General features: G+C 55.0%; 1 protein-coding gene across 1 annotated transcript; it reads right to left on the reverse strand.

The window, feature by feature from the left end:
* Positions 1–1164: 1164 nt before the first annotated feature.
* Positions 1165–5729, reverse strand: LOC308498588 (aquaporin-12-like; the record flags this gene model as incomplete). The annotated part of the gene is made up of 4 exons (XM_081050799.1): positions 1165–1242; positions 2082–2293; positions 3340–3456; positions 5123–5729. 4 exons carry the CDS (start codon positions 5727–5729, stop codon positions 1165–1167), a joined length of 1014 nt encoding a protein of 337 aa, XP_080906925.1.
* Between the last annotated feature and the right edge of the window lie 9307 nt (positions 5730–15036).

The raw sequence follows: 15036 nt of genomic DNA on the forward strand, positions 1-15036 counted from the left end.
TTAAATTGAGGTGCAAATCTAGTGTCCTGTCACTATTCCCTCCGACATTTCCTGTAATTTGTGGAGATCATCTCCACATCTGATTCTTGATCTGCATACAGTTGAAAACACCTGTTTGTGCATTTTATCACGTATCTTCAATTACATGGAAAGATTACTTTTAAGTTGTTTTCCATGTTACTAATTGGTTCATCAGAGCTTCATATGAAAATTGTGTTCTTTTCTGTGAAACGCAGGGTTCCTTAAATTTAGTTTTTGTTTCCAAGCTCATGGACTTTGCTTTATAATGTGTGTGAGGACAAAGCCCCAAAAAGCGGTTTCCAGGCTCTTGGCCTCACATAGAAAGGTGCTGGCTCAGGTAGTAAATGGCCATCAACTGTGATCAGATGGCCATCAGCTGTGGCTAGTTGGCCGTCAGCTGTAACCAGTGAGCCATTGGCCACTAATATAACTGCTGTGGCTACGCTAGCAGAAGAATTGGGGGCTAGCAAGAGCAGATTGCAGAGAGGCGGATGCTGCCGGTGAGAATATATTGGTTTGACTCCCCTGCTTATGGCTCCGTGGGTGTTCCTGTTTGGCCTTACCGTGTCCTGCGTTCTTATGTGGGGAGCGGGAGTGGAGACCCCACAGGCCACCCCGCCAGACGCCCTGCATGACAAATGGCGCAGCGAACAGGGTCCCCCGCACGACGATGTGGAAGTCTTCCAAAACAGGGATTCTCAAGTCTCAAATGATTCTAACCGTTTGCTGGCTTTATTGCAATGTGCACATGTTTGATTTTCTTGTACTAATTTACTGATAAAATTCACTGCCTCAGCACTCGCAGTTTCTGTCCTGGAAGTAGTTGTTCAGAGGCCAAAGGGACTTTCTATGGGGACAGATATGCCAGCCAGCCTCCTAGCTGGGGCCCTGGTGCTGCTCCATGAGGACCCCTTCTTTCTTCCCAGGGTTACAACCTCTGCTGTCTCTGCTGCTGCTGCAGTGACCGTCCCCCCGGCCCCGTCCAGACCCTCCTACGAAGGGAACTGGTTGCCCCCATCCTATCACCCCCGTGTGCTCACAACTCTCTTTCTAGAAAGCACTGAGCAGCCCTGTTAGGCCCTCTGGAAGCCACATAGGGCTGGCTTTCAGGCCCTAACACAGGGGTGTCCCCTGCTCACCCCCTTACAGGGTGGCCACTCCCAGGAGGGGAGGAGGCTGGGGCTCAGACAGAGCAGCAGCACTTCCAGGCTGGGTGGGGAACTGGATTTAAAGGGAGTGAAGGGGCAGCCACAGGAAGTGGGGTGGGGGTTCTTCTTTCTGTCCACCACTCCAGAGCTGGTGCAGGAAGACAGCCCCCACCTGGCACCCCCAGGGAAAGGCTCACCAGGAGCTGTCCTTGGCTCTGCCTCTTACCCTTCTCAGCCTGGGGGGGGGGCTTTGGGCTGGAGACCCTATCAGCCTGACTCTGTGGATGGGACCCCCAGCTGAGGGGCCTTTGTCCTCTTGGGGTGGAAGTTTCCAGATCTGCTCTGGTCTTTGGGGAGGAAATGGCTGAGGCTCCCCCAGCCTGGTGAGGGGGGTTAAGGGTCTGCCATGAGGCTCTTTGAGGACTTTTGGGTCACTTCCCTGAGGCTCAGGGTGCTGGCAGAGGATGGGATTGGGTGCCCTGGGTCCCGCCCACTCTCCTGCAGCCTTAGGCTCGGGCCACCATCCGGAAGTCCCAGCAGGTGTCAGGGTGTTGTGGCCTCCCCGGGGCTGTGAGCACTGAGGCGTGTCCGGGGCAGCCAGGCACCATCTATGGAACACTCTACCTTTGGGTTCTTCTCAGGACCAGGTTGATTCACCTGGACCTTTGGCGTTTCTTCCTAGGCCTGACTTTGATTCTGGTTCTGTAAAGAAGAGGTAAGACTGACCTCGTGGGAAGATGGAGGCGATGTAGACAGGCCTCCCTCAGAAGCCTCTGTCAGGCCAGGGGACCAGGCGGGTCTCAGGACAGTTTATTGAGAAATGGTTTCAGGGGAGGAGTGGGGGCGGGTCTGGTGCTCCCTCAGCTCAAGTGTCCTGGGGCCCAACCGGGGGCCTGGCCCTCGTCCCCTCACAGGGCGCTCACAGGGACCATGCAGCTGCCGCCCCACCCCCCGCTGCCCAGGCTCCTGGACTCTGCACCCCTTCGCTGACATCTGGGTGTCTCCAGGCCCTGGGGCTGCCTTCCCTCGGGGGGTTCGATACTTGTTCTTCTGGCTGTAGAGCAGGTTCCTCTGGAAAAGGCGGGGGAGATGGCCGTGGTACAGCAAGACAGCCAGCACCATCCCTGCAAGAGACCAGGTGTCAGAGCACAGGGCCCTCAGGCTCATTGCAGCTCATACCCCAGACCCTCCCTAGGACAAGGGGCCTGCGGACCTTGGCCAGGAGGGCCTGTGCGGCTGGTCACGGCCGTGTTACGTGATTCGGCTCCATTACCAATAACACGAGAGGATGTGATATGGTCACTTCCAGGAGGAAGCTGGTGCCAGAGAGCAACAGGCCGGGTTCCTTTCTCCTGCTTCCAGAGTTCCACTAGACCCCAATGACCCACCTGATAAAGGTGTGGAGAGAGGCCGAGGGGCTGAGACCAGGTACCGGAGAGGGCGTGACCTCCACCTGGGTCCTCAGACCCTGGGGGCTTGGAATCGGGATCTGGTAACTGAGGATGGCTCATTCCCTCCCTTTGGGGCCATGGGGCCTCCCTACCACGCCTCTTCCCAGCCACAGGTACAAGGAAAACAGGGCCCCCACAGTAGGGTGAGCTGGGGGTTCCCCAGCCTCCGGGAGCCCGAGGGGAGCCTCGCCCAGGAAACACAGGGGACAGCCAATCCTACGTCCACAGCCCTACGGGGGGCATGGTCCCTCTAGGTGTCTAACTCAGCCCACCGTCCCCCTGGAGCTCCACATCATGAGGCCCAGCTCCTGGCCAAGGGACCCTGGCTCTGGGTCTATGAGGATCCCTGCAGGGGACACAAGGATCCCCTCCTGGCTGCCCCATACCCTTGGAGGGTCTGCCTCTCTCCTGCCACCTTCGTCCCTGGCTCCAGTCCCCTCTGGGATGATGTCCAAACCAAGAAAAGCCACTCAGAGCCCCTCCTCCAGTGTGGTCAGGGAAGGGCCTCCGACGGGAACTGAGGAGGTGTCCCCATGTCTAGACTGTCTAGACCAGTGAGGGGAGCCCAAGCCTCACAGCAGCACCCTCCTCTCCCCACAGGACCCCACAGCCAGGAAACAGGTCCTGGATGGACTCCCCGCCAGCGAGCTGGACCCACAGTCCTGTCGACCAGGATGCTGTGTGTGTCCCAGGCTCCTGGGAGCGCCTGCAGGCCTTACCTGTCAGGGGGCCCAGCCAGTACACCTGGGCATACTCCAGCAAGGTGTGCCCCGAGCAGTGGAAGGTGACCGAGGCGGCCAGGGCAGGGTTGAAGAAGGCGGACGTGAGGGGCCCAGCTGTGGAGGAAGCACACACACAGAGGCCTCCTGTGGCCCCACCTGTAGCCACCTCTCCAAGCAGGACCAGAAGGCCTTCAAACCCCAGCCCGAGTCCTACTGTGAGTGCAGCCTGGGCAGGCCCTTGTACTGAGAGGAGCACGGGCAGGTGGGCCGCTCCGCCAAGGACAGCGGTTTCATGGGGAGAGAGAGATGAAGAGAGAGACAGACAGAGAGATAGGGAGACAGAGAGACAGAGCGGTGGTGGAGACGGACTTGGGCTAATGAAACAACACCAGGAGGGAGGAGTGGACGGGCAGTGAGGGGAGATTTGGAAAGCGGCGGGAGCTGGGCCAGCGTCCCTCAGCCCCAGGCCAGGCAGGCCACGGCCAATGGGCAGGGACCTCCACCAGGGCAGGTCCAGGCCTCGCAGAGAGCAGGTGGCCTCCAAACCAGCAAGTGGAGACCAGGCATGGGGAGGGGGTGGGCGGCTCCTGTGCTGACGGCAGCACTTCCTGGGTGTCGCCCCAGGGGGTCCAGGCAAGCTCTCTGCTCACCAGGGCCCCAATTCCCTCCCTGTACACGACTCTGGTGGCACGTTTCTGGCCCTTGGTGGCCCAGGTCCCACAGTGTCCTCCCCGGGCCAGGTGTGGTCAGCAGCACGGACAGTGGACCCTCAGTGCTGGTTCTGTCCTCACGGAGTCTCCCCCAATGGACACTCGGGGAGCTCAGCCTTAGCCCCTTCCTGCTGCGTCCCCTGCACCCAGAGCCCGAGGAGCCTGTCGACTAATCTGCAGCCCAAGGACAAGGCTCGTGTCCCCTCCCAGCACAGAGTGGCACCCCCCAGCCACCTTCCTGGTGGGCTCTGCCATCCTGCTCACACCCGGTCTCAGTGCCTGGGGCAGAGGGAGTGTGCCAGCCAGAGGACCTCTCCTAGGGGAGCAAAAGCCACAGATGGAACAAGGGGGGGGCCCCAGCCCGGTTCCTCCGAGTGCTGGGCCCGCTCTGTCCCCAATCCAGGGACAGCTGGAATGTGAGGTCAGTGGTTGGTGTGACCCACACTTGTCTTTGGCTGTTTGTTTCTCCACGAAGGTGGGAAAGGTGCCACCATCACGTTGGGGCCAGGCCCTCATAGGACCCCAGGACAAGTGACCTCAGTCTGAGGGTGGCACTGGTTTAGGGTGAGGCTGCGGGCTGAGGGACCCCATAAGAATTGGGTCAAAAGGCTTGCTTAGGTGGGGTCTGCTGCCCTCATGGGAAGCTCCTGGCGCCAACAGGGAGGGAGAGAAGTGGGTGAGGAAGAAGTGACCCGGCTTGGCACCATAGGAAGGGGTGATGGAGGATGCAGGGGGTTCCAGAGCCTGGGTCGGGCCCTGGAGAAACCGCACTGGCCACCGCACCTGCCCCAGGTGCAGACCGTCTGGGATGAACAGAAACAGCTTGGAGTGTGGGGAGGCCCAGTTGGAAGGACAGGAGCGTGGGGCCTGTCCCCATGCTGTGTCCTGCTCAGCTGGCTGTCAAGCCACCAGCAGCTTCCCAGGAAATGGCCACCCCCAGTGTCTGTGGCTTGCAGACCGCCTCAGCCGGCCCTCAGCCCCTCTCCTGGGTGTCTGCAGGCCTGAGAGGCACGGCGGCCACTGGGGCAGAGGCTGTGACGTGACCCAGAGGAGAGGCACCAAGGTCTCACCTGTGTAGGCCAGGACGGTGACCAGCAGGGCCATGGCCGGCACCCTGTAGATGGGAAGACTGTGCTGGAGGCGAAGGAGGGTCAGATGGAAGAAGAAGGCACAGGCGCCTTCCACCAGGGCGCCGTGGAGGACGGTGGTGCGCAGGGCAGAGCTGCAGTGAGCGGCCATGAGGTTCTGCAGCATGTGCAGGTCGCTGAGCTCCCAGGCCCAGTAGAGCTGGGTCAGGGTGCAGGCTGCCTGCACGCCCAGCGCCTGGGCCACCAGCTTCAGCAGTGTGCTGGGCACAGAGGCCTCGGCCAGCAGGAGCTCCTGCAGAGACACGGCGGGGTTGGCTGAGGCGCCGTCGAAGGTGGCCCCATGTGCCAGGAACAGCAGGAAGAGCAGGGTCAGCAGCAGGTCGGGGCCAAAGCCCCCGGCCCAGGGCCCCAGCTCCACCAGCACCCTCAGCTCCAGGCAGCAGGCCCCCAGCTGGGCCGTGGCTGCTGCCTCTCGGGCAAAGCTGTTGTAGGTGCCTGCCGGGAGCAGGGCCTTGGACGCCCTCCTGACCGCCTGGCAGAGAGCGATGGTGGCCAAGAAGAAGGAAAGGGACACGTTCAGACCAGCCATCAGCCCGGGAGCTCCACGAGGAGCCAGGCTGAGCAGGGGACCTGAGCTGACGTGTCAGGGGCTGACCCACCCCAGCCCCGAGGGCGGGGGAGCCGTGGAAGAGTCCACCTGGACCAGCGTCCCTGGGAATGCCACACCTGCACCCTCACCCCCATCCTACCTGCTGCTGGCTCAGGAGCAGAGCCAGGAACGCCCATAGCAGACTGCCCCTCAGCCAGGCATCTTCCTCTGCAGGCGAGACACACCAGGCCCCTCACCGCACTCGGCCAACCCTGGTGCTGGAGACTGGAGACGGGCCACAGCTCTTTAAAGCCTCCATGGAGCTCCATGACTCACACCCCTGGCTCCTGCCTCCATGGGCAGAGCCTGGCAACTCCCTGTACCTGGTCTGTGTCCCCACCTGGGTGATGGTCCCCCCTGGGTGAGGGGCCCTGGCGCTGCCTGGATCTGAGTCACGTGCCACCAGTTCCCTCCATGAAGGCCACCAGTGGGGCCGGGTATCCCCGTACGAGGAAGCCGTGGGGGCCCCACCAAGGCTGCTTTGGACACCCCAAGAAGCTGAACCTGCAGAAAGACCCACCTCTCCATGGACGGTGGTGGTCCGCACAGCACGCAGACAAGTAGCATGCTTTTCTAAGAAAGCAGGAGGGCTGGCTGAGGAGTGCGACTGCTTCGTGCAGACGCAGGAGGTGACGCACTGGAGGAGAGGCCCTCGGCAAGTGGGGCTCCCTGTGAGTGCTCTGCACACCCATCCCTCACGGAGTGCACCGCCTTCCTGAGGACGTCACTGGCCATGGCTCTCGAGGGACCAGGGATTCGGGGGCCTGCTGTGGACTGCAGTGGACACTGGCCAAGATCGGGGACACACGCCCTGAGGTGTCGGGCTCAAGGTTATCGATGCACCGCAGCGACCCCAGGATGTGAGACAGCAGCAGTCGCTCACTGAGGACGTCAGGGTGGCTGTCTGAGATGGACACGGTGGCACGGGTCACTGAGGGCCAACCGGGTTCCCTGCCAAAGCCGTGGGGAGGTCACTTCAGGCAGAGGGAACAGGCTGAGCAAAGCTCAGAGGCCATTGCACGGGTGTGGGGGCGTGTACCCTGAGCCCCTCCCTCAGGTCTGTCCAGGAGGGGGAAGGGGGGCACGGCTGGAGCCCTACGGAGGGACATTACCTGGACGAGGAACGAGTTGGGTGGGGGCAGATGCTGTTGAAGAGCCAAGTCGAGGTCCCTCAGACACAGCGATGTCACTAGCCACACCATGCATGGACCAAGGCAGAGTGGGGCGGGGGACCAGCAGGGCAGGAGGGCTGGTCGGCGACAGGTGCCACACCCCTCACCCCAAGTCCCAAACCATGTCTTCCCCTGCAGATGGCTGGGCAGAGCTGGGGAGGTGGCTCTGAGCCTAGTAGGCGGGGTCTCTGCAGGGCAAGTGCCCCATGGTCCAGACACTGCCAGGGGACCCTAGAGAAAGGGTACAGCTGATGCCCCTGTGGGGACAGAGCCAGGAGAGCAGTTTCTAGGCTCTCGGCCTCACGTGGAGAGGTGCTGGCTCAGGTAGTAAATGGCCATCAACTGTGATTGGATGGCCATCTGCTGTGGCTAGTTGGCCGTCAGCTGTAACCAGTGAGCCATTGGCCACTAATATAACTGCCGTGGCTACGCTAGCAGCAAATGGGGGCTAGCAAGAAGACGGTGGCTGAGCTAGCAAGAGCGGACTCCAGTTAGCACGGCAGAGTGCGGGTTGTGGACAGTGTGGCTCCTGCTTCCTGTGTCTCCAGCCCAGCCGCCATCAAGACTATAGAGGTATGACTCCCCTACCTATGGCTCCGTGGGTGTTCCTTTCTGGCCTCACCATGTCCTGTGTTCTTATGTGGGGAGTGGGAGCAGAGACCCCACATGACACCCCACATGACGCCCCCACCCACTCTTGCCCCGTGCCCACTGGAGGACCCCTCGATCCACAGCAGTCACTGACCTCTCCTTCCCACCCCTTCCTTGACCTGCTCCCCCACCCTTGCCCCTCAGGAGAAGGCAGGACCACCCCTCACAGCAGCACCCCCCCAATTCTTCCCGATAAGTGACTCCAAAGTTAAAAAATTGCCATCAACATTGGTTTGAATTTCCTTCCCAGTGTTCCAGCATATTCGGCTGGAGAAGCTGTGGAGCATGACGTCGCCTGGGGGGTGGGAGCAGCCACCTAGTGGCCCCTGGCTCCCAGGGCTCGGCAGCATTGTGGCAGCCGTCACAGGCGTTTCTGAGCCAGTGATACCCCAGCTGTGGAGCCCCCCTCCCTGGGTGCTGTCACAGCACATTGTATGTGCAGAGTCCAAGCCCTTTCATCCTTCCCACAAGAAGCCCTTTCATGTCCTGCCACGACTTCCCCCGCCCTTACATTCCCTTTGTTTTGATTTTTCTAATCCAAGTCTGTGCCTCCCAGATGCCCTTCACAGAAGGGAGACTCAGACCCAGGGAGGGAGGGAATTGCAGTCCAGAGGACAAGGCTCTGACCTTTGCTCTGGTCGTCCCAGCAGATAATTTTGAGGCCCAGGACTTTCCCAGAGGGGGTGACGTTAACCCCACCAGGAATTCCACCTGGGGCAGTCTTGCAGGAAACCCAGCCACCGTCCCCATGTCCATTGGACCTCACCCTGGATGGTGGACAAACCAGTCCAGACTCCAACCCCAGGTCGGGGTGGGGGGGCTGTGCCTGTCCTTTCCTTGTGCAAGGCCCCTGCCCTCTCAGAGGAGTGGGGGAACATTCCAGAAGCCACAGAGGCCTGGAGACTGGGCCTGGGCAGCCCAGGGTTCCTCAGGGGTCATGTAGAGAGTGGGGTCGTGCTGGGACCTCCCATTCCATCCTCAGGACCTGGCTGGCCTTCCTGCTCCCACCAGGTGGGAGGGTCTCCAAGGCCCACACATCCGCACGTTTCTCAGGTGAGAACACACAGAAAGCGCTTTCAGTCATCACAGCCACGAGCTCACAAACCCCCAACTAGAGCCCAGTGATTATCCACACTGAAAAATCAATGTGAATTATGTTTTATTTTTAGATACTTTTTAATTTTTAGATAAAACTTAAACAAAACAAAGCACATCACCCCTAAGAGTAAACTTCCACACCTTGTGACAAGTGCATACACCCAGGTAACACACATCATTACCAAGAAAGGGGACATTTTTTTCATGCTGGGCAACATGCGTCTGTGTTTCCGACTCATGTTAGCACAGGCTTTCTTCAGGACAGGGACCAGGGACAGAGGGGGACCCCCGCCGTGTGGTGTCCTTGTGTCTGCCTGGGGCTGTCTGCCCAGGGCCTGACTGCTGAAGTGCCAGTTTCGCTCCTTTTTATTGCTGAATGGAATTCCATTTTCTGGAGGAACTGCAGCTTGTTTGTCCATTTTGATGAACATTTAAGGTTTCGGTTTTGGACTAATAGAATGAGCTGCTGTAAGCACTTCTGTGTGCGTCTTTGCAGACCAATGTTTCTTCCTGTGGGGACACACCTAACACCTGGGGCAGGGGAGGTGAGTGCATAACTCTGTGAGGCTCTGCCACGGCTTTCCCCAGGCAGCTTAGTAGTTTACGTCGTCCAGAGCGACGTGCGAGATGTATGGTATCGGTAAGAAAGTTGGTACTGGGAAGATTTAGACACATCTTCTATTCTGCCTACTGTTTAGGTCTTTTCATTGGTGCTTTAAGCTGCATTTCCCTGATGATAGATGATAAACATTGTCATTAGTTTATTGGTCATTCAAATACGTTTTGCTCAGTTTTTTTATGGAGTGTGTATCTTTTTGTTTTTGAGTTATAATGGTTCTTCATGTATTCTTATATATTCTGGATACAAGACCTTTGTCTTAAAATTGTTTTGCAAATATTTTCTCCTAGTTCCTGGTTATTTACTTAAGTACTTCTAGAAGTTTTATACTTTTGCATTTTACATTTAGGTCTAAGATCTGTTTTGACTTCTTAACTTTTGTGAAAAGTGTAAGGTCTGTGTCTGGACTCTTCCTTTCTTTTTCTTCCTCCCTCCCTTCCTTCCTCCCTGCCTTCCTTCCTCCCTCCCTTCCTCCCTTCCTCCCTCCCTTCCTCCCTCTCTTTTTTCCTTCCTCCCTTCCTCCCTCCCTTCCTTCCTTCCTCCCTTCCTCCCTCCCTTCCTTTCTTCCTCCCTTCCTCCCTCCCTTCTTTCTTCCCTTCCTTCCTTCCTTCCTCCCTCCCTTCCTTCCTTCCTCCCTTCCTCCCTCCCTTCCTCCCTCCCTTCCTTCCTTCCTGCCTTCCTCCCTCCCTTCCTTCCTTCCTCCCTTCCTCCCTCCCTTCCTCCCTCCCTTCCTTCCTCCCTCCCTTCCTTCCTTCCTCCCTTCCTCCCTCCCTTCCTCCCTCCCTTCCTTCCTTCCTCCCTTCCTCCCTCCCTTCCTTCCTTCCTCCCTTCCTCCCTCCCTTCCTCCCTCTCTTTTTTCCTTCCTCCCTTCCTCCCTCCCTTCCTCCCTCCCTTCTTTCTTCCCTTCCTTCCTTCCTTCCTCCCTCCCTTCCTTCCTCCCTCCCTTCCTTTCTTCCTCCCTTCCTCCCTCCCTTCCTTCCTTCCTCCCTTCCTCCCTCCCTTCCTCCCTCTCTTTTTTCCTTCCTCCCTTCCTCCCTCCCTTCCTCCCTCCCTTCTTTCTTCCCTTCCTTCCTTCCTTCCTCCCTCCCTTCCTTCCTTCCTCCCTTCCTCCCTCCCTTCCTCCCTCCCTTCTTTCTTCCCTTCCTTCCTTCCTTCCTCCCTCCCTTCCTTCCTTCCTCCCTTCCTCCCTCCCTTCTTTCTTCCCTTCCTTCCTTCCTTCCTCCCTCCCTTCCTTCCTCCCTCCCTTCCTTCCTTCCTCCCTTCCTCCCTCCCTTCCTTCCTTCCTCCCTTCCTCCCTCCCTTCCTCCCTCTCTTTTTTCCTTCCTCCCTTCCTCCCTCCCTTCCTCCCTCCCTTCTTTCTTCCCTTCCTTCCTTCCTTCCTCCCTCCCTTCCTTCCTTCCTCCCTTCCTCCCTCCCTTCCTCCCTCCCTTCCTTCCTTCCTGCCTTCCTCCCTCCCTTCCTTCCTCCTCCCTTCCTCCCTCCCTTCCTCCCTCCCTTCCTTCCTCCCTCCCTTCCTCCCTCCCTTCCTTCCTTCCTCCCTTCCTCCCTCCCTTCCTCCCTCCTTTCCTTCCTTCCTCCCTTCCTCCCTCCCTTCCTTCCTTCCTCCCTTCCTCCTCCCTCCCTTCCTCCCTCTCTTTTTTCCTTCCTCCCTTCCTCCCTCCCTTCCTCCCTCCCTTCTTTCTTCCCTTCCTTCCTTCCTTCCTCCCTCCCTCCCTTCCTCCCTCCCTTCCTCCCTCCCTTCCTCCCTCCCTTCCTTCCTTCCTGCCTTCCTCCCTCCCTTCCTTCCTTCCTCCCTTCCTCCCTCCCTTCCTCACTCCCTTCCTTCCTCCCTCCCTTCCTCCCTCCCTTCCTCCCTTCCTCCCTTCCTCCCTCCCTTCCTCCCTCCCTTCCTTCCTCCCTCCCTTCCTCCCTCCCTTCCTTCCTTCCTCCCTTCCTCCCTCCCTTCCTCCCTCCCTTCCTTCCTTCCTCCCTTCCTCCCTCCCTTCCTTCCTTCCTCCCTTCCTCCCTCCCTTCCTCCCTCTCTTTTTTCCTTCCTCCCTTCCTCCCTCCCTTCCTCCCTCCCTTCTTTCTTCCCTTCCTTCCTTCCTTCCTCCCTCCCTTCCTTCCTCCCTCCCTTCCTTCCTCCCTCCCTTCCTTTCTTCCTCCCTTCCTTCCTCCCTCCCTTCCTCCCTCCCTTCCTTCCTTCCTTCCTCCCTCCCTCCCTTCTCCTCCCTTTCCTCCCTCCCTTCCTCCCTCCCTTCCTCCCTCCTTCCTTCCTTCCTGCCTTCCTCCCTCCCTTCCTTCCTTCCTCCCTTCCTCCCTCCCTTCCTCCCTCCCTTCCTTCCTCCCTCCCTTCCTCCCTCCCTTCCTTCCTTCCTCCCTTCCTCCCTCCCTTCCTCCCTCCCTTCCTTCCTTCCTCCCTTCCTCCCTCCCTTCCTTCCTTCCTCCCTTCCTCCCTCCCTTCCTCCCTCTCTTTTTTCCTTCCTCCCTTCCTCCCTCCCTTCCTCCCTCCCTTCTTTCTTCCCTTCCTTCCTTCCTTCCTCCCTCCCTTCCTTCCTCCCTCCCTTCCTTCCTCCCTCCCTTCCTTCCTCCCTCCCTTCCTTTCTTCCTCCCTTCCTTCCTCCCTCCTTTCCTCCCTTCCTCCCTCCCTTCCTATCTCCTTTCCTCCCTCTCTTTCTCCCCCCTCCCTCCGTTCCTTCCTTCCCTTCTTCTCCTCCTCCTTCTCTGTCTCTCTCTCTCTCTCTGTCTCTTTGTCTCTCTCTCTCCCTCCCACCCTCCCTCCCTCCCTCTCTCCCCCTTTTTTTGGTGCTACTGAAAATGTTTTTTCTAAATGTCAAATTCTAGTTTGTTCACTACTGATACATAGGAAAGCAATAGATTTTTATGTATTAACTTTGCTATAATCGTTTGTTAGTTCCAGGAAGATTTTTTTGTGTGTTTTTTGTCACTTCTTTGGGATTTTCTTCGTAGCCAATCTTGTCATCTGTAAACAGTTTTATTTCTTCCTTCACAATCTGTATGCTTTTTTCCTTTTCTCGTCTCATTGCACTTAGAATTTCCTGTATGAAGTTGAATAGGATTGGCGAGAAGGGACATCCTTGCTTTGTTCTCAATCTAAGGGGGCGCCCTCCAGGTTTCTGCCCCCAGTATGATGTCAGGATCATGTAGATGTCCCCTCAATTCCTAGTCCCTCCACCTCCCCAGGACTGCGTTATGGAGAAGGCTCTGTGTATACTTCCACGGGATTCTTCCTCTTCTCCCCCTACAGAAACACGGAACTGGTCTTTGCTCTTCACCCTGAAAACTTGGTGAGGCTCCTGGTGGTAAAACCCCTGCAAGTGTGAGGCTCCTGCCCTTAGCCTGAGCCCCCGGAGTTTTTCACTCTCCAGCAGTGGGTCACCTGCCGTCCAGTGGCTCCAGAACCTTCTACTCCTGCTGAGCAGATCTCCATGGTGAATCTGCTCTTGTTGCTCCCGGTTTGGGGGTGGCGTTCTTCCCTGTGACCTCACTTCTCTGAGGGGTGCAGGAAAACTCGTTGACTTTCGGTTTATTCAGCATTTTCTTGTTGTTAGGATGGGCATCATGACTGCCAAGTTCTTTGATATTTTTAGAAAAATCAAAATCCATAAGTGGTCTCTTAAATTTATTTTAATTTGTCCCCCTCACTCTGGATTTTATTTTTAAATTGGGTTGTTTGCTGTCTTGTAACTGAGTGTTGAGAGTTTTTAAAAAAATGTATTCTGGATACAGGTCCTTCATCACTTATGTTTTGTCAGTGTGTGTCATATCTTTTCATTAACAGTATCTTTCAAATATTATACACTTTTCTTTTTGATGAAGTGCAATCTCTCTCTCTTTTTTTCTTTTATGGATCATGCTCATTTCATATATATGAAAGCTTTGTCTGCCTCCAGGTCACAAAGCTTTCCTCCCAGAAGTTTGATAGCGTCTGGATTCACATTTGATCTGTGATCCAGTTGAGTTAATTTTAGGTATGAGCCAAGGATTTGTGTGTGTGTGTGTTTTCTTTTTTTCATAGAGATGTTCCAACACCAACACCATGGTTTAAAAAGATTTTCCTTTCTTCACTGAATCGCTTTTTAAAAAACCTTAGTTTTTAAAACTATCAGGAATCGATACTGACTTTTTTTGTCAACGTCAGTTCTGTGTATGTAAACTTATGTCACCACAACCGTTGTTAGGGTACGAAACAGTTCCACCACACACACAAATCTCATGCCAACATATTCCCCATCGCCCCTGGTGACCACCAATCTCTTCTCCATTGCTACAGTGGTGTCTTTGGGAGAACATTATATACATGAAATCGAGCAAAATGTAACCTTTGGAGATTAATTCTTTCCCTCAGCAACATGTCTTGGAGATCATCCAAGTTTCTGCATGCATCAGCCGTCCACTCCTTTTTATAGCTGAGTCCTTCTCCATGGATAGATGGACAGACCCGTTTGTCTAACCACTCACCTGTTGAAAGACGTGGGCTGCTTCCCTTGAGGGTGATTATAAATAGGTTTCCTTTAAACATACGTATACTGGTTTTCCCATGTGCAGTTATTCATTTCTCTGGGGTAGACGCCGAGCAGTGGGACTGTTGAGTCATGTGAAAGTGTATGGTAACTTTCCGAGAAATTTCCAAACCGTTTTCCAGAGTGGCTGTACCATTTGCATTTTCATAAGCCATGGAGAGTTCCAGTTGCTCCATCTCCTCACCAACACTTGATGTTGTCAGTTTTTTGTTTGTTTGTTTGGATGAATGCTTAACACTTAAGCATTCATGCTAATAAGTGGGCATGCTAATAAGTGGGTAGCACTATCTTTACTCATTTTTAAATTGGGTGGTTTTATTTCTTATCATTCAGTTTTTAGAGTTCTTTATGTATTCTGGAGACAAGTCCTATGTCAGATATGCAATTTGCAAGTATCTTCTTCCTGTCTTGATTACCATAGCTTTATAGTAAGTCTTACAATTGCACAGTGTGACTTTTCTAACTTTATTCTGCTGTATCAGATTTGTTTGAGCTATTCTAGTCCCTTTACTCTTCATATAACTTTTGGAATCAGCTGGTTGACATTTACAAGGAATTTTGATTGCCATTGTATTGAATTTATAGGTCAATTTGGGAAGAGATAATATCTTAACAGTACTGAATCTTCCAATATGTGAACATGGTATATCTCTCCATTTTACTTGAGTCTTTCATTTTTCTCATTAGTATTTTGTAGTTTTCATACAAATTTTGCATGTATTTTGTTAGAGTTATACCTATTTAGCTCACATTCTTGGTGCTATTATAAATGATACTGATTTTTAAATTCAAATGTCCCATTGTTTACTCCTACTAAATAAAATTAGTGGTTATATATTGACCTTACATTCTGTAAGTTCTGTTTGTATTCTGAGACAGTTCTATTTCTTCCATTATAACCCATGTGCGTTTCGTTCTTCATTTTGCTTGGTTGCCCTGGCTAGGACTTCCAGCACCATGTTGAATTGGGATGATGACAGAGGGTAGCCTTATCTTGTTCCCAGTCTTAAGTGTTAAGCATTCATTTTTTGCCATTAAGTGTGATATTAGCTGCGGCTTTCTTGTAGACACAATTTATCAGTTGAGGAAGTTGTCTTCTATTTAAAAATTTAATTAGCAATGGATGTCAGATTTTGTTAAATGCTTTTTGTGCATCTATAGAGATGATGATTTTTCTTTTATTG

Source organism: Rhinolophus hipposideros (assembly GCF_964194185.1).
Source record: "Rhinolophus hipposideros genome assembly, chromosome: 6".
Lineage (NCBI taxonomy): Eukaryota > Metazoa > Chordata > Mammalia > Chiroptera > Rhinolophidae > Rhinolophus > Rhinolophus hipposideros.